Here is a 27,331-nt window from a genome sequence, read left to right as displayed (position 1 = left end):
TGTTACCTCTACAGACCACCTTCCACAGGACAACCAATACATGTAACACACATATTAAATCTCATTTTGCAAATCGTTAAACCTCCATTTTTGTTAACATTTTAAATGTCTCTACTCGGGTTACAATTACAAATAATTTACGAAATGCAGACGCAAGACACTAAGGAAAAATCAAAAACATCAATTTTTACGCAACGAATATGGTTCCAACATGTGTTTAATAATATATCCAGTTCAGGACGTAGCAGTCTAACAGTAACAGTATGCTGCTTAGCTAGTATGCTAGCTATGTCTAAACCGAACCTAGAAGGATGTGCGGTATGCTACATCAAGTATCTGTTACGCTCACAATCCCAGAAAGATATCGATGACAGCTAACAGTTACTTCGCTAAATATTGCTGTCGATCAGTGAGGTTTATTTAGCAGTGTGGCTAATATTTCGTGTGCCTCAAGTTACCGGTCTACCGTCTCTAGCTGCGGAGTACCATCCACCGCGTAGCTCGCTTAAAATAAGACTATTTAGCCACAAAAGCACTGCTAGCTAAGCGAAAGTAAAGCGTCGTCAAAACAGGGTATCACCCAGGTAAGTTAATTAGTTTAAACGGGGAATTAAATCGTTTGCTTCGACAAGGCGCAACGCTCTAGCCGCTGTGTGCTGCCCTGCAGCATCTAACCCAGACAGAGCGCTCGGGTGGCGGAGCGCTCCACTCGAGTGACGTAAAGCGAGAGCTCGGTAACGGAGGAGGCCGCGTGCGCTCGCTCTCCCCCTTCTCCTCCCGCCCTCGCTGAAGCAGTGAGCGAGGCGCCTGATTGGTCCGGGCCTGGGAAAGGAGCGCTCGCGATCCAGAATGTGCAGGCCGCGGTGTCTGCGGTGTGAGAAAAAAATAGCAAAAGAAGACTATTGAAAGCAAGATAGGGTAAAGCCTTTCCCGAGGCAGAGACGGGATTTTCGGCGGCTACAAAAGTCACCCGACTCGGTAAGAATTTGACCCAAAAACGGCTGCGTAGAAAACAAGGGCCCAGTTCGCTGGGCCTGGGGCCTTATCATAGCTCCTCGTAAACACGACAAAGGAAGAAATTTGGCCTTTGTGTACGTATCTTCCAGTACTTTATTTTAAAACAATATTTTGAAGCCTGGTTGATGGGGGAAATGTATAATATATGCACGGAACTGGATCTAGGGAGTCCTGGAAATAAGATGCAATCCAATTATAACTGCAGAAATGTTTTTTTTTTTTTTTTTTAAAAAAAAAAAAAAAAGGTATGTACAAAATGGCGGAAGACAAGATGTCGGCTGCGTCTGTCGCAGTGTTTGTAGCTTTGTCTGCATGCATGGAAATCCCTGTCTCCCAGTTCATGTTAACGTCTTGTATCTTTACGGCCGGTTTTATGTCGGAATTAATGGGCTGTTTTGCTGAAGGAGCGCCGTTGGTTGCGCGGCACCCCGCGTCTAGTGTGCCGTGGGATGTTGCTGCGCTGCAGACGCGGATTCTGCGGCCGGGAAAGGAGGGAAGCGGCCATCTTGGCTGAGTGTTGAGCGGCCACGGAGGGGCCTGGTGCGTGGGAGAGTGACACTGTCACAATACACGTACACACCAACACCGTAACGCTACCCATTTTGACAAGTCACTTCTAACAGTGCAGTGATTGAGGAAGCCCCAGCTTATAAACATCAGAAGGACAGTTTCTCCTTCTAAATTTAAAAATGCAGCATAGTGCATTGATTGCCAAGCAAGGTCCACATGTGGTATTTTGCATGTACTTAAGCTCATTTATACACTTTGCAGCCTAAGTACTAGAGGGAACGCAGGAAATGAAATTGAGTTGTTCCGTTACCTGACAGTGCTGACGGTTGTACTATGCACGTTGTTTAGTTTAAGATCATGCTTGTGTAAAATCTGGGTATTTTGAATGCACACCTGCATGTTGAAGGACTTTCCAACCTTGCAACACCTGTGTCGCGACCATCCCTTGTGTAACTGTCAGGTTAAACTGTCAGTGTTTCTGTTGCGACTTCCAGGTGTATTAGCAAATGGAGGTAACATTTCTCCGCTCAAAAGTTGGACGTGTCATCTTCACCTTAATCGTAATGATCAGATCTCTAGGTTTGTAACACGGGAAAACATTTACAGTGTTTTATGTCGTTGCTTTGATAATACTATACCCAAGCCCACTTAGAAAATAATCCTTTTATACATTTCCAATTTCAGTTTACTGGCTTGTGTCTTTCACTGCTATACTGTCTGCTGCTTATTTTGAGATAATTATCCTGATTAGGCTCCGAAAGTGTGTGTGTATCCAGATTATATCTGACACTTTTGGGGGTGTGACTCTTACCCCCCCCCCCCCCCCCCCCCAATTTTCAGTTTTGTCTGCTCCACATTTGCATTTGTACTGAATAACTGAATAAATGAGTGAATGATTACAACTTCACTGAGTACTATTGCTAATATGTCTTGGTCCTGCCAAAACCTGGCAAGTTATACCTCTACATTTGTGCATGACAGCTTAGTGTTAAATCTATACTACAGGTTACCTACATTTAAATGCTAAAATTCTGAGTAAATTTTTCAAGTTCAGCACATTTGTATGAGTGGAAGTTTTTCCTAGGTATGAATGTGGAAGGAGGATGAAACTGAAGTTTTTGTTTTTCCTGGACTAACTGATAAGTCTGCAGTTTTGCAACCAGTTTTACTTGTTACTGAATAGGATCTGTAGTCACTGACTAACAATTAATTTCAGTTTTTGTATAGTACTCTTCACAGAAGAGCACTCATCATGTGCAAGAAACTGAAAAACATGCAACAAGTAGCATTATAGTAACAGCAGTAATGACCATCAGTTAAAAGTGTATAAAAAACCACAACAAAGCCAAAGACAGAACTACTGCTGTCAGATGGAAATGGGATGCCGAAACTAATGCCTGAAGACATACAGTGGGCTGCAAGACTTAAAGAATTTAATTAAAATTTTAACACAAATACTCCCACCCTTTTAGGTTACTATCCTCCTTGATGGAACTTAAAGAGGAACTCTGTGTGGTCTGGGTTTGTTTGAGGACTTTGCATCAAATGTGAAGGTTTGTTAGCTTTTGTATCTTATTTTATGATCAGCTTTACTGTTGCATAATAATGAGTTGAAAAATATTCACTGTGCAACAAAATGCTATATATTTTACTAGTTACCTGTACTTTTCAGTCCTGTATACAACTTATACAGTGGCCTATGCAGTAATAATCAGTTATCTTGGATTGTTCACATTTGAGTTCAGTTTTTTTTTTTTGGTTTCAGATGGATTATAGATTTAAAAGTATATCACTTGTGAAGATGTTTTTTATTCTCTATAGCTTCCAGGAAGGAAAACAAAATGGACCAATGTGGAGGGGTATTGGAGTTTCAGCTGCAAGATTCTAAAATGCCTCATACAATGATAATGCAGGACTTTGGTAAGTACTGTTGTCAAAGGCAAATACATGGGGATAATTATCAGAAAATCATTTAAAAACATCTTTTTAGCTGGAATAATTTTAAAACCTATACATAAAATTGCAAATGATGTACCAGAAAAAAAAAAATTTGCCAGTTTAGAGATCGTATGCCTAATGTAAATATTATGTAATTGTGCTGCTTGCTGTTATATTGTTAATATATTATTTATTTTGACAGTGGCTGGCATGGGGGGCATGGCCCATATCGACGGAGACCACATCGTTGTGTCAGTACCTGAGGCAGTGCTTGTGTCAGATGTGGTGACCGATGAAGGCATTACTCTGGAGCATGGTCTGGAGGCAGAGGTAGTCGATGGGGCGGACATTGTCTCCGATGACATGGTGACAACAGAAGGTGTAATCGTTTCTGAGTCTGCTCTTGGAGCAGAGGTAGCCATTGAGGAAGCTTTGGATTCTGACCACCACATGCTAACTGCTGACCTGATTGACGAGTCAGTGCGTGTTCCTGACCAAGTCTTTGAGATGGTGTCTGAGGAGGTGATGGTCTCCAACTGTGACTCTGAGACAGTCATCCAATCTCACGAGGCCATGCCAGCCTCTACAGTCACTCTCAAGACAGACGATGATGAAGATGGCAAGAGCACCTCAGAAGACTATCTAATGATCTCCTGTGAGTTTCCGTCCTTGTTTTAGATTGCTGGTTCCCATGTGCACATTTTTAAAATAACATTTAAGGAATCATAACAACTGTGTCCTCAGAAAATCTGAAATTTATGTCTGATGAAGACCTGTTGATTATCTCTTCCACAGTGGATGAGGTTGGGGAAAAACTTGATATTGGGAACACTCCTCTGAAGATAAGCACTGAGGTGGCACAAGATGAAGGCCCCAAAGAAGGTGACTTCGGCTCTGAGGTCATCAAGGTGTACATCTTTAAAGCCGAAGCTGACGACGACGTTGAAATTGGTAAGCAGTTACTGTACACAAGTCATTTCGCAACTTCTGTTAAAATTTTTTTTTATCCTTTTTACTGTGTTAATTTTATGTCCTTTTGAATTGCATAGTGAAATATTTGGATAGATGCATGAATTGTGTATGTATAAATATAGCATGCCTCTAAATTGTACAGTATTTGCAAGAAGACTGCTAGCTGGACCTGGCCTATATACTTCTAATCCATTGTGATCTCAACCCTTAATTAAGAGGTGCAACAGTTGTCATAGGCATGTATGTTCTCACAACTAAGCATTTTACTTACAGAAGTGCAGGTTTTTTTTTTTTTTTTTTAGAAATTCCCTGTATTTTAAACTGAACATGATTTTAAAATGAAATAATTTTGGTGTATTGCAGTATTCAGTAGAACATACTCTATATTAGTAGTTAATGATAGATGTGCTTTTTTTGTTCAAAACATTTAAAATATTTATTGAAAAATAGATTATTCTTAGACTGGTTTCTGTCATCCTGTGTATTACACTTCTATTCTGAAGAAGTTCCACATATTAAGTACTTGTCTTCTGCCTGTTTGTAAAAACTGTGCAGGTGGTACAGAGGTAGTGACAGAGAGTGACTTTCCCAATGGTCATGCGGTTTTGGAGCAAGGGCCTGTTGGTAGACTATCAAGGGAGAAGATGGTCTACATGGCAGTTAAGGACTCTTCCCAAGGAGCTGAGGACATGAGTGAGTCTTGTTTCTCAAGTTCTGTCACTTAAATTGCAGCTTATCATTTAAATCTCCTCGCTACAATTTAATATCTGCCAAACAGAGGCAGCTGAAAGATAAATACAAATCTAAAAAAAGTACAGGTGTTTTCCTACCCTGTACAGTGCTCTTTTGTTATACCACTATTAGACTAGAATAAAATCCACAATGTTAGTCAAGTTTAGAGGCAGAACATTCTCAGCTCTCTAATAGCCACTTTCTTTGTTTATACTTACTCAGCCAGTGAAAATGAGTAGACAGTTTGAACAGAGCCAGTTAGGGCTCGCCTCCTTCAGGGTAATTATTTCCGGGTGCCTCCCATGTCGTCTCCCAGTGCCGCAGCGATGCGACCGTATTTGGTGAGTGTAGTACCCATGGTTACATTTGATTTTGTAATCCACCTGCAATAGAGAAATGAGACTATGGGCACACAAAAATAACTCTAGTTTGAGGTAACTGATTTCATTATTGTTTAGGGGTTTTATTTATTTATTTTAAATTTGAAGTTTAAAAATCTTACTAGTAACTGGGCATATGCCATTGTCAAAACACAGTTCCACTTGTGGTTCTGTTTCACATATGAAAAATTGCACTTGTGCAATTCTAATTTTGACAATTTTAAAGAGTAAAAGTTTTTTCCTAAAATTATACATGAAATACTTAAATGAACCTCCTTTTCTTAATCTTGTGGAATTGCTTTCTTTGTTGCTTGTGGATCCTTGCATATTTTAGATTTATGCATGTTTCATAGTCACTGAACTGAAACGCACTCTTTCTTGAGCTCATATATGTATGATTTTGGCACATTTGTCTAGGCCAGTTAATTATCATTAATTGAAAACTATAATTGAACTCCTGCTGAGCATGTTTCAGGATTGCAAGGTTTGCTTTGTCTTCGACCTAAATTTCCAGCAGGATGGTTACATCATTATCGTACAGTTAATATTGTAAACAGGAGCTGTACTATTCAGCTGGTCCAAATAGATTGTTTGTTAATTTCATCCAAAATAAAAACAAGCATTTGCTTTTATCAGATGAAGTATTGCGATGAAAAACTCTACAAAAATTTTAAATATTTCCTGAAAACATTGTCTATAATTATTTGGTACTCAGGCAAATGTTTTAAGGAGCTCATTAGCCAATATTTTGGATTTCTAAATACCATAAGAGTGAAGAACAATTTAGGTCCACTGCAATTAATACAGGAAAGCAGTGTATAATTAGTGGCGCTATAATACATTTGCATGATTTAGATACAAACAATGAGAAAATGGATCACAATTTACATAACACAAAGTTTTGAGAGAGCAATTGGGGTAGAATTGCATTACAAAAATTGAAACTTGTGCTCAATGGAGGAATATATGGCTATGCCAATGAAAGTCAGTGTCTGAAACATGGGATGCTCAGTCCCTAAAATGCAATTGGTTTTAGAAGGGGTTGTTTGAAGCACTCAGGTTTTTTTTTCATTTTGTATTTAGTTTTGAGGAAGGAAGAATTCTTGTGTTCCAAGAGATAGTAAAAGAAAAGCAAAGTAGCATAGTAGTTGCACAGACAGTGTCGCGTGTTCATTGGCCACCGTTGGAGATAATGCACAAACCTGAGAACTGGTAACACTGCAGTACCTTCAAATTTCACTTTTTTGTAGTAAGTAATGATTACTGTATTTTATGCACTGTGCCTATCATCCTGTCCCTCCATTGGAACTTTATTATGCAAATCAGGAATGTGGAGAAAACATAATGAAGAAAGGAAAAATCATCTATGGAATTACATTTATTCATTTAGCTGACGCTTTTCTCCAAAGTGACTTACAATGTTAAGGTCACAATTATTACATGCTTACAATCATTTACCCATTTATACAGCTTGGTAATTTTACTGGAGCAATTTAGGCTAGGTACATTGCTCATGGGTACTACAGTCAGGGGTGGGGATCGAACCTGCAGCCTTTGGGTCGAAAGGCAGAAGCTCTAACCACTACGCTACCAGCTGTCCCATTATTTTTAAATTGGCCAGCTAACACAAAACGACAACATCCCAGCAACTGGCTTTTTGATTTCAAGGTTCATGTAGGAGAAAAATTCACTCTTATAAAATCGGTTAATGTATTTATTCATTCAGCTGATGTTTTCTACAAAGTGACTTATGTTAAGCTGCTTACACTTATTTTTGCATTTGTATAGCTCGGTAGTTTTTATTGGCGCAATTCTGAGTAAGTACCTTGCCCTGGTGTGCTACAGGAGGACGTGGAATATGAACCTTGGTCTTTCAAGTTGAAAGTGACTGCTCTAACCACTGCAAAACTGGAGCTGACCAGCTGTTCTGGTTTTCAAAAACAGAATGAAAACCAAGTTTACTTTAAAGAATAGTTTTTTTTTTTTTTTTTTTTTTTTTTTTTTTGGTTTGGGACAAATGGACTTAATTAGAAAACACCCAAACACACGTTTATTCGTCGCAATGCTTCAAATATAATTTACTGGGGTTTTGCATCCACAGGCGCAACAGACAGGAAGATTTGAGTTATGAAGTCATTGGTACATCTGTGCTTGGATTTTTACTAATTGAGCTTTAGTAATGTTTTAACTTCCCCAGAATCCAAGCATTGTGTATCAGTCCAAACCAAAACTTAAAATTATTCATTTAGCGGATGCTTTTTTCCAAAGTGACATACATCTCTCAGAAAATAAAATTCGTGCATTATTAACAGAGAGACTTGGATACAGATGCGTAATTCTGAAGTATACAGCTGGTTTGTTACTCTCCATCATATGAACCAATGTGTATCACAGAAGTAGCTGCATAGAGGTTTATCCAAATAATCAACAATTATAGAACTTAATAGAGTTATCCCTCCTTGAGATGCAGATGTCTTTGCCCAGATTGTGCAGAGATTGCGGATGAGGTGTACATGGAGGTGATTGTTGGGGAAGACGAGGCCCCTGCCATCCAGGAGGTGTTAGAGGAGCCAGCTGTCAACAAAACTTTTGTCCCGGTGGCCTGGGCTGCTGCCTATGGTAAATTTAATACAAAACATTTATCAGACATTGCTGTAGTTTTTATTGTACCAAGATTCAAAGAGATGTTCTGACTTAAGTCATGGAGTGTGAAGTGCTATACTTCACAGTTTAAAAGGAGCTTAGAATTGTTATGTCATGGGCTTTTCATTTTTGTTGTTTAATATGAAAGCAACACAAAATTGGTTTGTTTCAAAGGTCACTTTGGTCCCCCCCCAGGTAATAACTTAGAAACAAGGCTGGAGAACAAGAATGGAGCAGCCACCCAATATCTACAGATCAGTGACAGCCTCAGCACCAGCAGAGCTCTCAAGCAGAGGGTCAAGAAAAAGAGGAAAGGAGAAACACGGCAATGCCAAACAGGTGTGGGGTTGTAGTGTACCTTTCCTTTAAAGGTTTAGTTGAAGGAAATCGCTAGTTACGTTGGATAGCTCCATAGAAGCCCTCAGACTTTTTGGCTGTACTCTCCAAAAAAATCTTGCTTTGGTCATTACACCAGCTACTAAAAAGTTCTTACTGATTCCTTACTGATCTCAATTTTCAGCTACTTCTTGTCATTGCCAGCAGAACCTGCCCCCAGCTCACCACTCATTTTTTAATGATATTTAAGGAGGTCATTTGTGCTCCTTGGTGTGTTTTTAGAAGCAAGACATGGGGTAGAAGAATAATTTCAGCTCTTTGGGTGTCCTGAATTTTAAATTTAATGAGTTAAAGAGTTTTAGTTGCAGCTCAGAAAGCAATGAGCTAGGGTCATTGATAGTTACTCAACTTTACATGAGTCTCCAACATCCCATGTATTTTTTTTCCCCCTAGCTGTGATCATCGGTCCAGATGGACAACCCCTGACAGTATACCCCTGTCACATCTGTGGGAAGAAGTTCAAGTCACGGGGTTTCCTAAAGCGCCACATGAAGAACCATCCTGACCACATGTTTAAGAAGAAATATCAGTGCACAGACTGTGACTTTACCACCAACAAGAAAGTCAGCTTCCACAACCACCTTGAGAGTCACAAATTAATCATTAAGAGCGAAAAGGTTCCAGAGTATACAGAATACACTCGACGATATTGTGAGGCCAGTCCCCTAAGCTCCAACAAGCTCATTCTGCGTGACAAGGAGCCCAAGCTGCACAAGTGCAAGTACTGTGATTACGAGACAGCTGAGCAGGGTTTGCTCAACCGGCACCTGCTAGCTGTGCACAGTAAGAACTTTGCTCATGTGTGCGTAGAGTGCGCCAAAGGTTTCCGGCACCCATCGGAGCTCAAGAAGCACATGCGGACCCACACAGGTGAGAAACCCTATCAGTGTCCACACTGTGAATTCCGTTGTGCAGACCAGTCCAACCTAAAGACTCACATCAAGAGCAAGCATGGCACTGAACTCCCTTATAAGTGCGGCCAGTGCCCTCAGGCCTTTGCTGACGACAAGGAGTTACAGAGGCACAATGAGATCTTCCAGGGGCACAAGGCACACCAGTGTCCGCACTGTGACCACAAGAGCACTAATTCCAGTGACCTAAAGAGGCACATCATTTCAGTACACACCAAGGACTTCCCGCACAAGTGTGAAGTGTGTGACAAAGGGTTCCACCGGCCCTCTGAGCTCAAGAAACACTCAGAGATTCATAAGGGTAGCAAGGTGCACCAATGTCGGCATTGCGACTTCAAGATCTCCGATCCGTTCACACTCAGCCGACACATCCTGTCAGTGCACACCAAGGACTTGCCCTTCAAGTGCAAGCGCTGCAAGCGGGGCTTCCGCCACCAGAACGAACTGAAGAAGCACATGAAAACACACAGCGGCCGTAAGGTCTACCAGTGCCAGTACTGCGAGTACAACACTACGGACGCCTCTGGGTTTAAGCGGCATGTCATATCAATTCACACCAAAGACTATCCCCATCGGTGTGACTATTGCAAGAAGGGCTTCCGCAGGCCCTCTGAAAAAAACCAGCATATAATGCGGCACCACAAAGACGTGTTAATGTAATGTTAGGCATCCCCTTCCCCACTCTAAAGTGAACTGAGTCGGGCGGGGGGGGGGGGGGGGGGGAACATGTATTTATATGTTAAATGATAATTGTAATTACTTTCCCTTATCAGTCATGATTGACACCATGTTCAAGTTGTCATAAAAACAGGTCTTAAAGAATAGCAACAGACTTGGGCAGAGTTTGTGGGGCATTTGTTGTTGGAAGGGAACAGGTTCATAAAATAAAAGGGAGTGGTCCAGTTTTAATCATACTTCAGTGTTTCACTCATTTGTATCAATTGGCTCTATAAGAATCACTTGTCAAGAATTCGGGGTTCAGTTTATTTTTTAATAATATACCATCTTCTGAAGAATAATCTGTATACCACTGATATCTTCTCTATGTTGAGAATTGTGGTTAAAGGCTTTTTTTTTTAATTGAAATACTGAATCAGTGTTTGTTAATGTCAAATTTGTTTGCTGCTTTTGCTGTCCTCTGTCAAAAAAAAGTGATTTGGTCTTCACTAGCATCTTTACCTCATTATTTACTTTAAAGTCAGTTTTGATATTAATATCAAAATCAAACATTAATTGATTAAAAAGTATCCCTGAGAAAAACATGACAACTGGATGTATTCAGGCTGCAACCCAAAGAGACCCATCTTTTAAGTTCATTAACAAGTTCTGACGTTTTCACCTCTGAGCAGAATCAACCGATCTTGCAGAGTTCGGGGTCGTGGAGTCTCTATATCCCTTAGAACATCCAGGCTTGAAGAGATTACACTGATAACCTTGAGTCATATGGAACGTCCTTCATATTAAGTCTCCATTTGGTATCGGTACATGTAACCTACTGCTACCGAGACCCACTTTTGCTTATTGGCATACATATGTTTTAAGATCACAACTCACATGTAGTTTCTAAATGCATTATATTTGGTAAATGATAATGAGGTACTCCTTTCTGGGTTAATCTTGATTGTGATGTGTTAGTAAATTATGTTCTGAGCTTTGTGAATAGAAATTTCAGGTTGCTTTTAATGCAGATCTGCAATAGATGTACTATTCAGAATTGCATAACCAGGAGGTGTGGTAAGTGACCAAAAAAGGATACGTGGCTCAGTTTAGATTTTTTTCACTGATTTCCTCCCCATAGTGATCTGTATATCAGTGTAGGGTTCTCCCTCCTTTGGGATATAATACCCTTATCGTGTTATCTCCAGTTCCACGTGCAACCGTTCAAAATCTGACAGGATAATGCTGCTCAGCTCATATCTATTGCTTTGCTGCCTACACCTGTAAAATATATGTACCTGTGTGTCTGTCTTCAGCATTATGCAGCTTTTTTGTTTTAAGTGGACTGACTCAAGAATGTTCCTGCTGTCTCTTCCTTGTCTCCTTAGTAAGCATTGTGGTATATGGGGAAAAATGTGTAAACCTTCAGCTTGAACCCCTGGAGTATGAACCACAAATCCACCATTTGTGAGAAAAAGCTCCCTTTTTGTCCCTTGTTCTGAACCTTTAATTTCTACAAAAGTACAGACAATGTATTTGTGGCACTGGCCAGTCAAGTTGATCTGTTGACTCATTGACTTAATCATTTTTTGTTTTATGGTAAGTTATAGATGACCACATTTATACAATATTAATATTTCATGTTGTTCAAAATGTTTTTGTTTCTTGGTTAGTTTCCTGTTGGGGGAACCTAAATAAATGTATCTTTTTGTTTTAAGAAAGGTACTTCCTGTCCATGCGTAGAAATATAAGCAGTGACTACTATTGATTTGTTTAGAACTTTCTTTTGTGTTAAGAGGATGGGATAGACTATCGCTGGTAAACATGATATGACTGAGTTAGGTGAAAAATATCCAAGAAAATACAATGCCATGTTTCTCCATATTTTTCTCATACCTTCCTGCATTTCAGATTTGAGTTGTATGAAGAGGTGGGCAGTGTATGTAAATGCATTATACACATAAGACAGACCATTTTTTTTAATGTGTAAAAATTACTACAGACCATCTTTTTAAAAGAATTAATTGATTTTAAATATTTTTAAACATTTTAAGTATTGTGTACTGGTGGGGGGGGGAGTCCGTAAAGTTCAGTGGTTGGACTGTTCCTTTGCAGCTTAAAGGTTACGGGTTTGTCAACTGCAGCAGTTTCCATGGGCTTAGAGCACTTGGATCCTTAAAGGCAATTTTCTGCATCTTTTACAAAACCTGTTCACTAGGTGGCACAGTTTTAACAGCGAGTTTTCAACTACTTCCACAGGGCCTTCGCAGGTCATAGTACAAGACAAGAATGAATTATGACCAGCTGTGGAAACAATGGTTGACAAATGCATTGTGCAGTCTTGTGACAGAATGTAATGCAGATGTTTTCATGATTTTGAATGTAAACTGACTACATAGGATATATTAAAAGTGTCACATTTCTGACCCCATGACAAATACTTATGACAAAAAGTTCCTTTAGTGGTCAGATGCAATTATGTGGGAGTACATTAAAAAACCATCTTGAATATAATGCAACTTTTTTGGCTGAAACATCTTCAGATTACTGTAGATTTTTAGCTTGAAGCAAAGTTGTGGCACATGAAATTCATTTGAAAATGTGAATACAGTTAAATATATGGGTTACGTTACATGGCATTTTACTCTGAGTAAGTGCTCAAAGGTGACTGTGTTAATGTAAGGAGGTAGTAGAAAGAAATTAGGCATTTCCTAGCCTTGCCCTATGATTTCCAAAGGCAGGGAATCAAACTTTGTAGTGGGCTGTTAATTCTTCCCCTCCAGGAGCTCCTCTCAGTAGTGTCTTCCCATCTGGGCACGAGGAAGCTGAGACCTGGTGTCGTAGTCTGGGGCTGAGTATGACGGAGAACTCAAACTTGCCTGTTGAAACCCTCTCTGGAAAAAGTAATTATTAATCCATTGCTTAGTATATATGTCAGTTGAAAGTTTAAGTACTTTGCTCAGTAGTATTACAATAGCTGTGAGGTGGGAACATAACTAGTAACCTTGCTACAAGTAACACGTTCTTAATTTCAACACAAGTCTTGAGGGGAAAGAACACCTCCAGCATGTGATCTATATGAAACACACATCCCAGTTGGATGGGTGGGCATAAGGCTGACAGTGTAGTGCAGATGACAGATTACCGTAATGCCATTTTGTGTAGATCTTCTGTTGTCACTAAATCCATTTGCTTCCTCATATGGATTCCTGGTCACCTTGGCATATGGATTGTTGTAGGTCTGGCTAGTTGCTGAAGGCTGGCTAGAATAGCTGAAACAAAAGCCCACAATCAGCACTAGACTGAGGACACCATAGACTAACTAAGAAGCCGAGGGAAACAATAGGAAATCTGTTTAACCAGCCAGAATACAGGAGACAAGATCTCCAGGAATCCAAAAGATATCCCCTCCCACCACCGCCTTATGTGGGTTTGACTGAACATTTGAGAATTAGCAAGATGTGCTTTTGCATTTTTGGTATTAAGAACTCAGTGAATGTAGGAACAGGGCTCTGCCAAGGGTGTGTCTTATCTTCTATTTGTGGCATTCATGGACAAGATAATCAAAGTGCAGTCAGCCCTTGGAGAATATTCAGGATGGGAGTTGCAAGGCTTCCTCATTGCTGTTTGTGAATGATGCTGACCTGTTTGCCTCGCTCAAATGTGATGCTCAGTATGCACTACAGCGGTGTGCAGCCGAGTGTGATGCAGCTGGGATGAAGGGATGGTGATGGTTTGCAACAAGGGTAAGACTGCTGCATGGAGCTTCCCCAGCTTGAGTGATTTAACAACATCTAGGTTTTTTTGATGGCAGGCTTGCAAATGGTTAACAGAAATGCAGTAGTGAATCAAGAGTTGAGTCCTCAGTTAAGTGGTCTGGGCATCTAGACAGAATTCCGCCCCATTTCACATGTGTGTGGTCTAGCAGGCATGCACCACTTGGAGGAGACTCTGGGGCAGATGGAATGGAACGCTGCAGATATGTCTTAGGGTTGGCCTGGAGACTCTTAGGGATTTGCTCTGTTCTATTCAGCCTGTTGCAATCGGTGGCTAGATGGAAGGAAAGACCTATATCTTCTCTGAAGTTGATTATTCCCTGAGTCAGAAGTAACGTCACTAAAATGTCTTACCTAAATGGCCGACTCATCATAGAAATATCCTCTTGTGCTGTTTTGGGTGACTCAGACCTCCTGTTGTTCTAAAACCCAAAGAAAAGAACAGAAATAGAGCAGAGGCAGCACAAAATTAACAGTTATTTATGCATCTATATCAGCACTTTATTTTTTACCCTTGTTATTGGTAGTTTTCTGGAATGACTGAAGTTCCTCCATTTGTACCCATTTGTTTATTTTGAAACATTAGGTATATCACATTTTCTATTGCCACTTTTTCAATTGCCATATCATACTTTGGATTAATTTTTGTTTTTGTTGCATTACCTTGGATAAGTCCTATATCTGCTCTGAGTGAAAAATTTTGGAATTACAGCCACTGCCTTGTGAAATAGTTGAGGGAATGGTTCACGCTGCCAGTAAATGCACATCTGATTGCTTTATTCTGGTGAATTTAGATTTCAGTGATGTGAAAAAATTCCAAACAGCTGTTGTTAATGAAGTGAAAAGTCACTTACCGCCACGTCAGAAGCAAACACTGGGTTTGCATACATATTCCCGGGTCTGCTGTGTCCGAAGCTTGTGCTTGGGGTCTGTCTTGCTGTCTTGGGACTGAAAAGCAAGTGGAAAAACACAAATGAGCGAAGATTCACATTGCAACTGCAGCCAATGGCTGTTTCAGTTCCATACAGCTGCTGCTGCCCCCAGTTGTTACCACTTACCTTTCCACATCTGCATGACCCTTTGGCTTCCTGAAGAAATGCACAAGGTATACGATGACGCCCACAATCACAGCAAGGCCCAGTCCTGGCAGCGAGGCCACCAGGGCGAACTGGACCAAGGACCATTTCTGGCTGCAGTCATTGCCTAAGAACCATTCATTGTTGAAGTTGTTGCATCTGTGGAAAAATTTTACATTTATCTGACATTGTTCTTCAAAGTGACTTACAACATTAGTCTACTTACAATTTTTTTACCCATTTATAGAACTGGGTAATGATACTGAAGCAATTTTAGAATAAGTACCTTGCTCAGGGGTACTATAGCCAGAGATCGGAATGAAACCAGTGACTTTTGAGTCCAAAGGCAGTAGCTCTAACCACTCCACCACCAGATGTGCCCAGTGATCAAAATGATCATATACCTCAATGGCTGAAAATGTTTTTTTTTTTTTTCCCTAAAACTAAATATTCTGGAAAAATTCATCTTCATAGTATACAAATTAGAAAAAGCAAATCAGTGGTAATTATATATTTATATATATTTTTTACACGTGTGTGTGTGTATATATTTTTTAAATTTAAATGGAGTTTTGCAGAACAAATCAGTCTGCACCATTTCTTGCTTATAACACTTTCAATTCATCAGCTATTTCAGCCTTCTCATGTTTATACAGATAAAAAAAGGCACAACATTTTTTTTCAGCTATGCAGATGCTGTTACATATTTTTATTACATCACAAGCATGGACTTTAGATGTGTGAAATATAAAAAAATCCAAATGTTTTGCAGAGGTATTGCAGTACATTTAGGAAGCTGAAGCATGACGTGAAAACTCAGTGGACATTTGTCTTAATTATGGATACAGGCCAAAAAAAAAGGTGAGGTTTTTTTGGGTGTAATGTATACCAAGTAAGGGAGATGCGGTGGCGCAGCAGGCTGGGTGGGGTCCTACTCTCTGGTGGGTCTGGGGTTCAAATCCTGCTTGGGGTGCCTTGTGAGGGACTGGTGTCCCATCCTGGGTGCATCCCCCCTCCAGCCTTACACCGTGTTCCCGGGTTAGGTTCCGGTTTGCTGCGAGCCCGCTCGCAACAAGCGGCTTCAGACTACGTGTGCCTACAAATTATGAGGCAACAATCACATGAGCAGCTTTTGGTAATACAAATCTGTGCTCAGCAATTGTGAGATGAACTGACTGCAACTGGAGACCAGTGGGGGGATGCACCTTCAGGCTGGAGCATCAGCTTTATGGGGCGGGGGGCAAAAATATTAACAACTTTACTTAGTAGAGTTATACAGAAATACTGGAGGGGACATCTGCAGAGCTCATGAGAGTAATACGGACAGACCAATTAGCCATTTCCTTGTCCCTTACATTTAAATTTATCTGACACTTTTCTCCATAGCAGCTTAGAATTATTTACCTACATATAAATTTTTACCGGGGCATGCACCTTTCTCAAGATTTTTTTTTTTTCTCTCTCTATGGATCAGAATAGATCACCAGCCCACCAAGGGTGTCTGGTTCCACACATTGTCCAACTCGACAGGTAAAAATGTCTCCTTTCATCATTTCTGATGATTGAAATCTTTATTCAATAAAAAAATGAATCCTAAAAACTGTCATACCAGTAATAAAATTTCTTTTCTGCTCATTCGCTCATTGCTACAGAGGTAAATATTTGAATTCTTCTGACACTGCATTGATGGTGTGCAATCGTACTCTTTATGCTGGATTTTCATTTTGTTTACCTATAATTTTCTGCAAACTCACCCTGAATAGTACTCTAATAAGGGAAAATGAAGTTAGATGTTACCTGCAAAATGGTTCTTTCCCCTTACAGTAGCACCTTCCAAATGCGCAGTTATAACCTGATGTTCTGCATGGTTCGAAGTCATTTATATCACCACAGTACACTGTAAAGACAAAAAAAATTATGTTCAAAAAAATGTTGTGTGATTTTACATTTATTTATTTAGCAGACGCTTTTCTCCAAAGCGACTTCCAACGAACTCTATGTAGTGTTACGAGCCCACACACCTTAGTCACCAAGGTGACTTACACTGCTAGATACACTACTTACAATGGACCACTCATCCATACATCAGTGGAACACACACACTCTCTGTCACTCACACACTATGGGTGAACCTGAACAGCATGTCTTTGGACTGTGGGAGGAAACCGGAGCGCCCGGAGGAAACCCACGCAGACACAGGGAGAACACGCAAACTCCACACAGCATGCAAACTCCACACAGATATCTATTAAAACAAAGTGCTACATACTACAATATGTTCAGGTTATTAAGAATCAGTGTTATGTTCAACATTTATGTAATATGCTAAAGTGGGATTATTCTGAGAGTTTATTAAGGTTTTATTTCTACTTAAGATATTGTGTTGAGTAATAATAATAAGACAGGTGCTGTCGAATTGAATTTGATTCCTGGCTACCACTTTCCTGGTTTTCATGGTAAAGAAGGGTACAAAAGTGGTTTACTATTTCCTTCTTCCATACATGTCTTTGGGGTACACACACCGAGAATATGAAACCTTTACTCACATTGAGGATGGTCTGAACGTATACCCGAGCGAGCAGCGAAAGGACCTCTGTCCAAGACCCAGAGACAGTTATCAAGCTCAGGAGGAAATTTTGTTTGAGACGTTTATCTCTTTCTTAAATTGGTCACCGCATATACTGAAAATCTTGATTTTACTAGCAATCAAATCATTATGATTCCTCGGGGGTAGCAAAGATATAACATGGCATAACATGAACCACAGGAAAAGCTATTTATACAAGTCTAACAGTGTGGAAGAAAATACTGCCAATACCATTTGACATTTTACTTGAAAAACTCTTGTGAAATTAAACACATCAGTACTAACCAGAAAGAATCACAAAAATAAATATGAAAATACCGTTAGAAGTAGTTGTGTCCTCAGGGGCTGTGCTTGTAGTCAATGATGTTGACTGTGAACTTGATGATGAAGGTATCACTGTTTGTGATGATACATCTCCAGTCTGCGTTCCAGAAGTCATAGATCCAGTTATTATTTCAGGAGCAACGTCATTAAGTCTTTCTTCATTCAGGTTATTCACATAAAGCAAAATATCCTCTTGCACAGAAGACAAAGGTAAGTTGCTCGCTGTAAGAGCAGAACAAGCAGCGGTGATGAAAAGCAGGGAAAATACCAGTATGATCCAAAGTTTCATTGTGACCTGCTGCCCTGCACACAGTCTGCTCCGTGTGTGAGCGGAGAACAGCACTACTCCGGTATTTATATGGCACACGTACCTGCACACACTGACTTTTACCACCCTTAAGGAAAGCACACACAATATTTCTATAACTGCAGAAAATATGCTTCAAACTTTTATTTAAAGTAGAAGTTTATTGCTTGTTAATACCAATTTCCCCATTTACCTAAAAAGGATCAAAGTATAATTATTATTTCAGCAATGATAAAGGAAAATGTACATTTGTTTTATATAATTTTTAACATTCTAGAAATACATTTAGATGTAATTAAAAATGTTCAGTAAAATTCACTAAGTTCTTGGTAGAAAATTGAGGAAAATGTTCTTATTTTTATGACAGAAAACAATGTCAAGCGTTAGACAATGTCGCCTTTCACTGAAATTAAACTCACACACACACACACACATTTTCAGAACCGCTTGTCCCATACGGGGTCGCGGGGAACCGGAGCCCAACCCGGCAACACAGGGCGTAAGGCCGGAGGGGGAGGGGACACACCCAGGACGGGACGCCAGTCCGTCGCAAGGCACCCCAAGCGGGATTCGAACCTCTTATAATATAATCTTAATAATCAAATGAATTATTCATGTCCATTGGTCATACAGAACAAACTGAAATATTTTTCAGATAGTCCACTGTATATGTAATGCAAGTGTGCCATACACTGCGTGTCCATTTTTACACAAGCTGACGTACTTTTCTGAAAAGGTAACCACAGAGACTCCGAAGAGTACGGAAATACGACCTTGTCTCACGTCAGCAGCTCATGAGCATGATGTACATGTTACACTTCCAGTACCAGGTATGACGATTGCATTATTGCAAAATAACATGTTTTTGAGAAATTTTTGAGTTGACTTATTAAAGTGGAACGTGTGTTCAAATCATGTAGAAGTGCCGAACTTGTAGAATCCACATCAAATTTCTGCTTTGTTTAAAGAGAGACCTTCGTGTACCTGTTGAGTCCATTAATAAAAACCTCACAATTCATTGGGGTGCAAAGGGCATATTGAGACTTCTGGGAAATTAACACTCACTTTATCAGTGTTGTGCAGTTTTACTGCGCTGTGGCTGGGAATGAATTACTGATGACATCTTTGAATTGAATTCTGAACATGTTCCTCATGGGATCTGATTAGCTCTTGCACTGTTATGGACAAAATAATAAACCATTTGCTGATTCTTTTGTTGCACAAAATATTGGATGAAATATATAACTAGTTATTGAAGAAGTACAGTATACAGACTCCTAATCTCATTACTGATATAAGTATATACAAGAAAATAATTTTTGGATTTTCAGCTTTTCTCTTTTTAGAGATTTTGAAACAAAGTATTAGTCTTACCAGTGAAGAAAATCTTCAGGGGACATGAAATTATTTTATAGCACAGTAATCTAGCAAGATAAATGAGTACTTCTGAAGGACTTTGTTCACTGAAAGGTTGTTTTATTCTCTGAACTCAAATTCATGCCATAAAATGTTCCTTAGACACTGCGTTGGTTACAGACGTTCTACAAAGTTAGTGCCATTGCATTGTCAATTTTTAAAAGATCACGTAACCACAGAAACATAATGCCTCATTGTTCTCCATATTTGTAGAAAACCAGATAGTAGCTACATCTGTAAATAATTAGAATGTTTAGAATGTTTTTTTTTTTATGTAATTCAATGGTACTGTCAGTATTTTCTTTGATATAAAAACATAACAAACAATAACAATAAATAAAAATAACGTGTGTAAGGTGTTTAACTGAACTACATTTATTACTTTGGAATGTGTGTGCTCCTGAATTTCAAAATGGTCATCAAGTAATTTTCTGCTATAAAACTATATTAGCTTAACCTTAAATTTGTGTAAATCTGCATTTACGAAGTTTACTCGGGCTGCTTTTAAAAAACACAAGATATTTAAATACCATAAATGATATGCATATTAGATGGTATGCACGCACACATAGACTTGCTAAAACCGCTTGTCCCAAGCGGGGGTTGCGGCAAACCGGAGCCTAACCCAGTAACACAGGGCGTAAGGCTGGAGGGGGAGGGGACACACCCAGGACAGGACATCAATCTGTCACAAGGTACCCCAAGCGGGACTTGAACCCCAGACCCACCGGAGAGCAGGACCCAGCCAACCCTGCCGTTCCACCGCGCCCCTCCAATAAATAACGTTGTTTAAGTCTTTAAGTTGGTGTTCTTTAAAAAAATACCTCTATTCTTTACTGCCAAACTATATAAGGTGTTTACAGTGATTTCAGACATAATGGTTGCTGACCCACAACTGTGGAGTTTTCTTAAGCAAAGCAAAAACTTTAATTCCTTCACTGAAAACCTTATGAATTTATTGCCCAGTTGTAAACCTGTACGGCTGTGGACTTCATGAATGACGTTTTTTAATGTACTCTAAGAGTCACATGTCCAGCTCATAAGGACAAAGAGTAAACAGTTGTGCAATAACAGAAAGGATGCGTGAGCGTGTAAGAAACAGCCATAGACACAATGTTCAGCAGTGAATCTAAGGAGGAACTATAATTACAGCACTGGGGAAAATTTAACATAAAACATTAATTAAAAAAGTCAATTTGTCTATGTAAATATAAAGATCACTCAGCATCATAGATGGCAATATATTCACTTTTATGTTCTGTTCGAAAGTGCATCACTTCAGCTGTTTAGTTTTCCTGTTAATGATTACAGTTATCATAAATATTTCAGTTATTGCCTATTTGCAGCTTCATTTAACTATGACCCTGCCAATACATCTAGGTTTTTATAGTTTCTCTCTGCATTTGGAAATGCGAAAAAGGGATTTATGGTTAGAATACTCTGAACTTACTCCTCATAATATCCTTAGTTCTACCCTGACCCTGGAATTTCAATTTGCATTTGATTTATTTTTGTATAGCCTTCTTCTACACAAGATAGTGTGGAGTACTGAATGTGACAATCCATATGGTTAACATAAAAATAACACAAAAGACAAAGTAACCAAAGTCAACAGTGGGACATTAGTGGCAACTAAAGAAAAGAGAAACAAAGGATTTGCTTCTCATGTATTTTAGAGTAAAATTAACCTGTAGGGGTCTTAGTACCAGTGGCTGTGCTCACCTTCTGGGCATTCTACGCTATCACACTGGCCCCCTGTGGGGTCTCTCACCATTAAAGTGGACGGAAGCCACAACCCAAGTGTCACAAACACATTCAGTAAGCATCAGAGTCAAAGATCCTCCAAATTAATCAAGTTGTCACAATCCCAAGGGCAAAATCCCTGATGTCCACCAGATGCATTGCATTACATCAGTCTAATTGCATCAACACACCTGGCCCCAACTGACCAGCCCACACCCCTGCAAAAAGGCTGAAGTCATGTCCCTGCTTTGTAGATTTCTGATCAGTGCTTTACTTCAATTTCCTTGGTGATCTGTGTTCGCTGACCTGTTTCCAGAGCTCCGTTTCAATCCGCTTGCTCTTGTCCTGTCTGCGCCTGTCTTTTGTGGTTCCGTCCAGATCCCATTTTCCATCTCCGTCCACACCTTGTCTCTGTGTATTTGCCTCATTTCACTTACTTTCAAAACATTTTGTATATCTTTGTTCTCTGTTCATTGTGTCACCATTACACTTTATTTCCTGCTTTGCACTGTGCACTTGTATGTACTGTACACTCTGCTACTGAGATCATTGCACCCTACGTCCGTGTTTGGGAGTTACAGCAGTAAAATAGCTCTGTGTCCATTTCATGTGCGAGCATTACACAAGGCATAGAACAGAAAGGATTCCCAGCTCCACTAAGGTCCAACCCGAAGAATATTACTGACCCTAATCCAATCCATAGTCCTAACCCTAATCTGTAACCCAGTGCCTTACCCAGCTTCGGTCTCTTAAGGCCAGTCACTAACAATGAGTTTGACCTCAACTCGGAACACACACTCCAGGCTAACCTTATTTCAACTCCAAACACTGAGCATAAAATCTTCCTAAACACTTACAGTAACCTTAAGCCTGTGAGAAAAGTTAAATTATGATAAACTAGTCCTGTACTCTATCAAAAATGAGGCTATAGGAAGCACTCAGTTGCAAGGGTAAAAAAAAAAAATGTTTCAACAGTGAGGGAATCATATTTAAATAAATTCAGAAAAGCATGCACATCGCAAATTTAGACATTCACAGCTGGGACTGGAATTGCAAATTTGTTCAAAAAGAACCCTTCATAACAGATGGAAACGTGCTGATTTTACATTCAGATTTTCCTGTGCAAACAGAGAGAAGAAAATAACTGTGTGATTTGAAGGCAACCACACTGATAGTAGCATACAGCTACATATAAGTTCATAGTAGTGTACAGCTACATATATGTTCATATTGTCAACTAGTAGCATCGTGGTTAGAGCTGCTGCTTTTGGACCCCAAAGGCTGCAGGTGTGAATCTCACCCCTGGCTGTAGTATCCATGAAGAAGGTACTTAAACTAAATTGCTCTGGTAAACTTATCCAGCTATATAAATGGGTAAATAATTGAAAGTATGTTAACACTGTAAGTCACTTTGGAGGAAAGCATCAGCTAAATAAATGTAAAATGTAAGTTCATGGCAGTGTACAGCTAAATGTAAGTTTCTGTTCATACAGAACTTACTTTGTAATGAAAGTGACATAATTTGATTCTTAAATATTTTGACCATGCTGCCACTTTTTATACCACCACAGGACCTACTTTCCTATATTATCAACAGCAGAGACACATTATTTATTCTAAGTCCTTTGATTATTATGCTTTCCAAACCAGTGTCAAGGTGAATCACAGCAGGTCACTTCTTTAGGTTGCTGTCATGGGAACACAAAAAATGACCGAGAGTTCAATGAGAACACAGCCCTCCAGTGGAACGTTAAAGTTCCCACAGTGAAACTGCTACTTAGCTCTTCCTGTTGCCCAAAGCCTGCTGAGCAGAGAAGCTGTATGTCTGCGCAGAGACCAGGAAAAGGGGGTAAAACATCCTGTGGATTTCAGAATTTGGGAGAATGACTCTTTAGGAAGAGAAGTTATCCTGAGAAAAAGAGTTTGTTTGGAAACTGCAACAATGAGATGATGCTTTGAGGCCAACTACTGTAGACTACCGTAACTAATCCAACTAAAATGCTGATTATGCATCGCTTTATGTTACTGTCATTATAATGTGGTTTGTAGTCATTCTATTTTTTCCTTTTTCCATTCCCCTGGGCACCAATGTACTTGGGCTGAATTTCATCTGTGTGACACAGTTTTTTTTTTTCCCTCTTGTATCAATTTTAGACCAGCATTAGTAGTAGTCTTATTTCAGATGCATGGTTTTACCTCATGCATCTATTTAAGAAAATATCTTTAATTACTTGTGTATGCATCTGTACTCTCAACAACTTATATTACTTTAAGTGCTCTTAGGCAAATGTGCAGAAGGGCTCCAAATAAAAATTAACTGTACTGGATACAAGGAAATTATAAGAAGATAAAAAGCTACCCTGCGATGGACTGCTGTCCCTTCCAGGGTGTATCCCAACTCAGCCTTGTGCCCTATGATTCTGGGATAGGCTCCAGATCACCATGACCCTGCATACATTTATGCCTGTTTAATTCAGAACACCCAGTGTTCCCAGCATGTTTAACGTTTCATTTTTTATCAGGTATGTATACTGTGGATAATTTTACACATACTGTAGCTCAATACACAGCAAAATGCTACAGTGTGTCAGTAATAGATACAGAATAAACTGTAAAAGCCCACAGACAGAGGGTAGAAAGCTAAGGCACACAGATAGCATATATATATATATATATATATATAATCTTATAACTGAAGGACTCGGGTTCGAATCCCACACCCTGCAGTAGTAGGCCTACCCTTCAACAACGTACTCACCCTGAATAAAACTGACCCCCCCCAGCCATGTGAATTGTTACATTATTTCACGTATCTTAATTTCTACGTCCCAGTGTGTAAATGCAGTTGCTTTTTTGAAGTATTAATCTCACTTGTTCTTCAACCGCTTCACGGAGTCAAACTTACAGGTTTCACAGGGAAAGGAAGAAGAAATGCAGCAGCTAAAACACAAACCAGGTGACGTGTGATGGATGAAGCAGTAAACAAACAAACAAAATAATTTATATAAACGAAGAAAATGCTCGCCAGAGATTGAATGATGTGTTTTGTTTTTTTTTTTTTTCCGGAGAATTCAGTCAGGGGTTGACCGCGTTTACGTTGTACTAGAATGTGCCAAATACTTTAACCAAGCACTAGTGACTAGACCAGAAAGGCGTAACTTACAGTTGTCATAGCTCCTAAGCACTGCACAGCCATTATGATTTTTTTATTTTTTTTTAATGACTTCACTTATTTCTGAGGCGAATTATTGTCGCGACTTCCCACGGAACGCGGCTCGAGCTCACTGGCGCAGCTGCGAGGCGCGCGGCGGCGCGTCCACGCGGAGGGGGCGGGGTCGGCGGGGGGGCGTCAGCAGAGCGGAGCGGAGACGAGAGGAGAGAAGAGGAGCGAAGCGCTGCGCTGTCAGAGACAGCGGGAGCTGAGCGAACGGTTTCTTTGTTTCTGCTGAAATTTTCAGAGCGTTTTTTTGCGTCTTGATGATGGATATTCCCCTACTGAACGGTATCCTCCGGATTATAAGATTTTTTCCGAGTGTTTGAAAGTAGACACCGCAGAAGGTAACTTTTAAAATATATGCTTATAGCTTTTCGGTATTTTCTTTTAGTCTCTTTTGTACTGCTGTAGTCGGATGTTAGATCATAAAACAGCGCTCTATTTAGCCCAGAGCTGAGCTCTTCCCTGGAAGATTGTATGGCTGCGCTTCTCTCCAGCGCTCCTGGTTTCAGCGGCGGTTCTGCGCTGACAAGAATTCTGCAGAAAGGAGGGAATGAGTCTCAAGTGCCCACTGCTGTCGGAAACGGACTAAGAGGAGCTCCATGCAAGGATCTGGGGCAGGTGCTCAGATTTAACAAGCATATTTCCAGGATTTAATTCTAAGCATATCACCATTCACTGTGAACTATTACAGTGCATATGAAACAAGGTTCACAGTATAAGAAAATATAGGACAGTGAGAAGCACTGCTAAAATTGAACGCTTGGACTTGTTATTGTTGACTTTGATTAAAAAAAACAAAAAAAAAAAAAACTTGTCTTTTTTTCAGTAGAGCTCGGGCCATGGCTTTGTCTGATCATTCTTCCTGTGTCCCTGGGGATGAAATTCCCTTCCCAGAGATAGTGGAGCTCAACGTGGGTGGGCAGGTGTACATCACTCGCTATTCAACTCTCACCAGCCTCCCAGACTCCTTCCTCGGGGAGATGTTCACACAGAAGAACCCTAAGGGGCTTGCACGTGACACCAAAGGGCGCTTTTTTGTGGACCGCGATGGCTTTCTCTTTCGCTACATACTCGACTACATGCGAGACCAGCAGCTGGTGCTTCCAGACCACTTCCCAGAGCGTGGAAGGCTACAGCGGGAGGCAGAGTTCTTCAATCTGCCTGAGCTGGTGAAAATGCTGCAGCCCAAGATCAGCAAGCAGAACTCCCTTGGAGAGGAAGGTTGCCAGAGTGACCCAGAAGACTCTTCCCCCATCACTGATACTGCTCGTAATTTGGCCGGTATTGGTGGGAGCTCCGTCACCTGTGGCAATCTGGGACCGGGTGTGGGAAGCGATGGCCGGCGCTCCGGCTTCATCACCATTGGCTATCGAGGCTCGTATACGCTGGGTCGGGACAGTCAAACAGACGCCAAGTTCCGTCGTGTGGCACGAATAATGGTGTGTGGGAAGACCTCACTGGCGAAGGAGGTGTTTGGTGACACTCTCAATGAGAGTCGGGATCCAGATCGCCCACCAGAACGTTATACATCGCGATATTATCTAAAGTTCACCTTCCTGGAGCAGGCATTTGACAGGCTGGCTGATGCTGGGTTCAACATGATTGCTTGCAACTCAACAGGAACCTGCGCCTTTGCCCATGACCAGACAGATGACAAGATTTGGACCAACTACACAGAGTATGTATTCTACCGTGAGTGAGCTTCATCCATTCCTGCTCCGCTATTTTCCTCAAAGGAGAACTAGATGCGCCCAAATCGACCTTCTCTGGGATTAGCCATGAATGCAGACAGAACTTTGTATTTATCAACAGCTCCAGCCCCCCATTGCCTGTTAAAGACAACCACAGTGACACTGGTTTTGCGGTCATACAGACGGTTTCACCACTTTCGTGCTGTACTGTTTGTTTCTCATAGAACAGTGGCGAAAGTCTCCTGTGGCATCATCATATGTCAATCTATGTATGACCACTGCTTAAACATGTTGAATGTCGAAGGCAGCCTCATTTGCAAGTCCACTGAAACGCAACAGAACCAGAAGAAATTTGAACATATGATTAATTTATTTGTAGCATCCAGATGCCTGCCTGCTTTGTGTCAGCAAAATATCAGCAAACATGTCGACTTCGTCGAAGAATGTGTTGACTAGTGTTATTTCTGACGATGTAGAAAGTGGCTGAATTTTATTCAAATGTTTTTCAAGAATAAATGTTTTAAATGAAATGTTACTAGCTTTCTTTTTCTGGGCATGTTGCTGGATACCTTTCAGAGCGACTGTCCTAGGAAGAGATGAATACAGTACAACAGCTTTCAGTTCTTTAGCATATTATTAATAAGCACATTGAAGTTATTGTCTGTAGTCTTTGGCCCTTGAACATACCTGTCTGGACAGGATTAAACTCACAGGGAGAGTTTACATAATCAAAGTGTTATAATTAATGAGATTTATATGTGTTCATAAAAACAGATTTGTGAAGCTTGGATTCTATGAGGTTTCAGCATGATTATTACCATGAAGGGTTTTGTCTACAGGTGCTTTGAGTGAGAGGTTAGAAAATTGTATTAAATATGATCTCCCAATTTTAAATCTCTACTTTACAAAATGGTCATTCTTTGATCTGTTTGTGATTTCAGTGCATAAGCAAATATGAGTGAACAGCTGTAAGATATTTATTACAGGTCAAAAAAGACAGTTGGATAGCCTGTTCATTCCTTTCTTTTACAATATCAT

General features: G+C 40.2%; 2 protein-coding genes across 3 annotated transcripts; both read left to right on the top strand.

The window, feature by feature from the left end:
* Positions 1-775: 775 nt before the first annotated feature.
* On the top strand, positions 776-10,470 carry LOC108934467 (zinc finger protein 711-like). 2 transcript variants are annotated; one of them, XM_018752335.2, is made up of 9 exons: positions 776-978; positions 3,000-3,080; positions 3,349-3,447; positions 3,668-4,120; positions 4,261-4,416; positions 4,993-5,130; positions 8,034-8,168; positions 8,388-8,531; positions 8,982-10,470. In XM_018752335.2, exons 3-9 carry the CDS (start codon positions 3,369-3,371, stop codon positions 10,157-10,159), a joined length of 2,283 nt encoding a protein of 760 aa, XP_018607851.1. In that variant the 5' UTR covers positions 776-978; positions 3,000-3,080; positions 3,349-3,368; the 3' UTR covers positions 10,160-10,470. The 2 variants fall into 2 exon arrangements, with proteins under 2 accessions (XP_018607851.1, XP_018607852.1); XM_018752336.2 differs by lacking the exon at positions 776-978 and adding an exon at positions 1,291-1,557.
* Positions 10,471-25,207: 14,737 nt separating this feature from the next.
* Positions 25,208-26,486, top strand: LOC108934278 (BTB/POZ domain-containing protein KCTD12-like). Its single transcript, XM_018751866.1, has 2 exons — positions 25,208-25,220; positions 25,432-26,486. The coding sequence occupies exon 2, from the start codon at positions 25,442-25,444 to the stop codon at positions 26,300-26,302; it is 861 nt and encodes a 286-aa protein (XP_018607382.1). The 5' UTR covers positions 25,208-25,220; positions 25,432-25,441; the 3' UTR covers positions 26,303-26,486.
* The last annotated feature ends 845 nt before the right edge of the window (positions 26,487-27,331 follow it).

Source organism: Scleropages formosus, chromosome 4 (genome assembly GCF_900964775.1).
Source record: "Scleropages formosus chromosome 4, fSclFor1.1, whole genome shotgun sequence".
Classification (NCBI taxonomy): domain Eukaryota; kingdom Metazoa; phylum Chordata; class Actinopteri; order Osteoglossiformes; family Osteoglossidae; genus Scleropages; species Scleropages formosus.
Note: the sequence above shows the minus strand (reverse complement) of the source record. Positions and strands in the feature narration are given on the sequence as shown.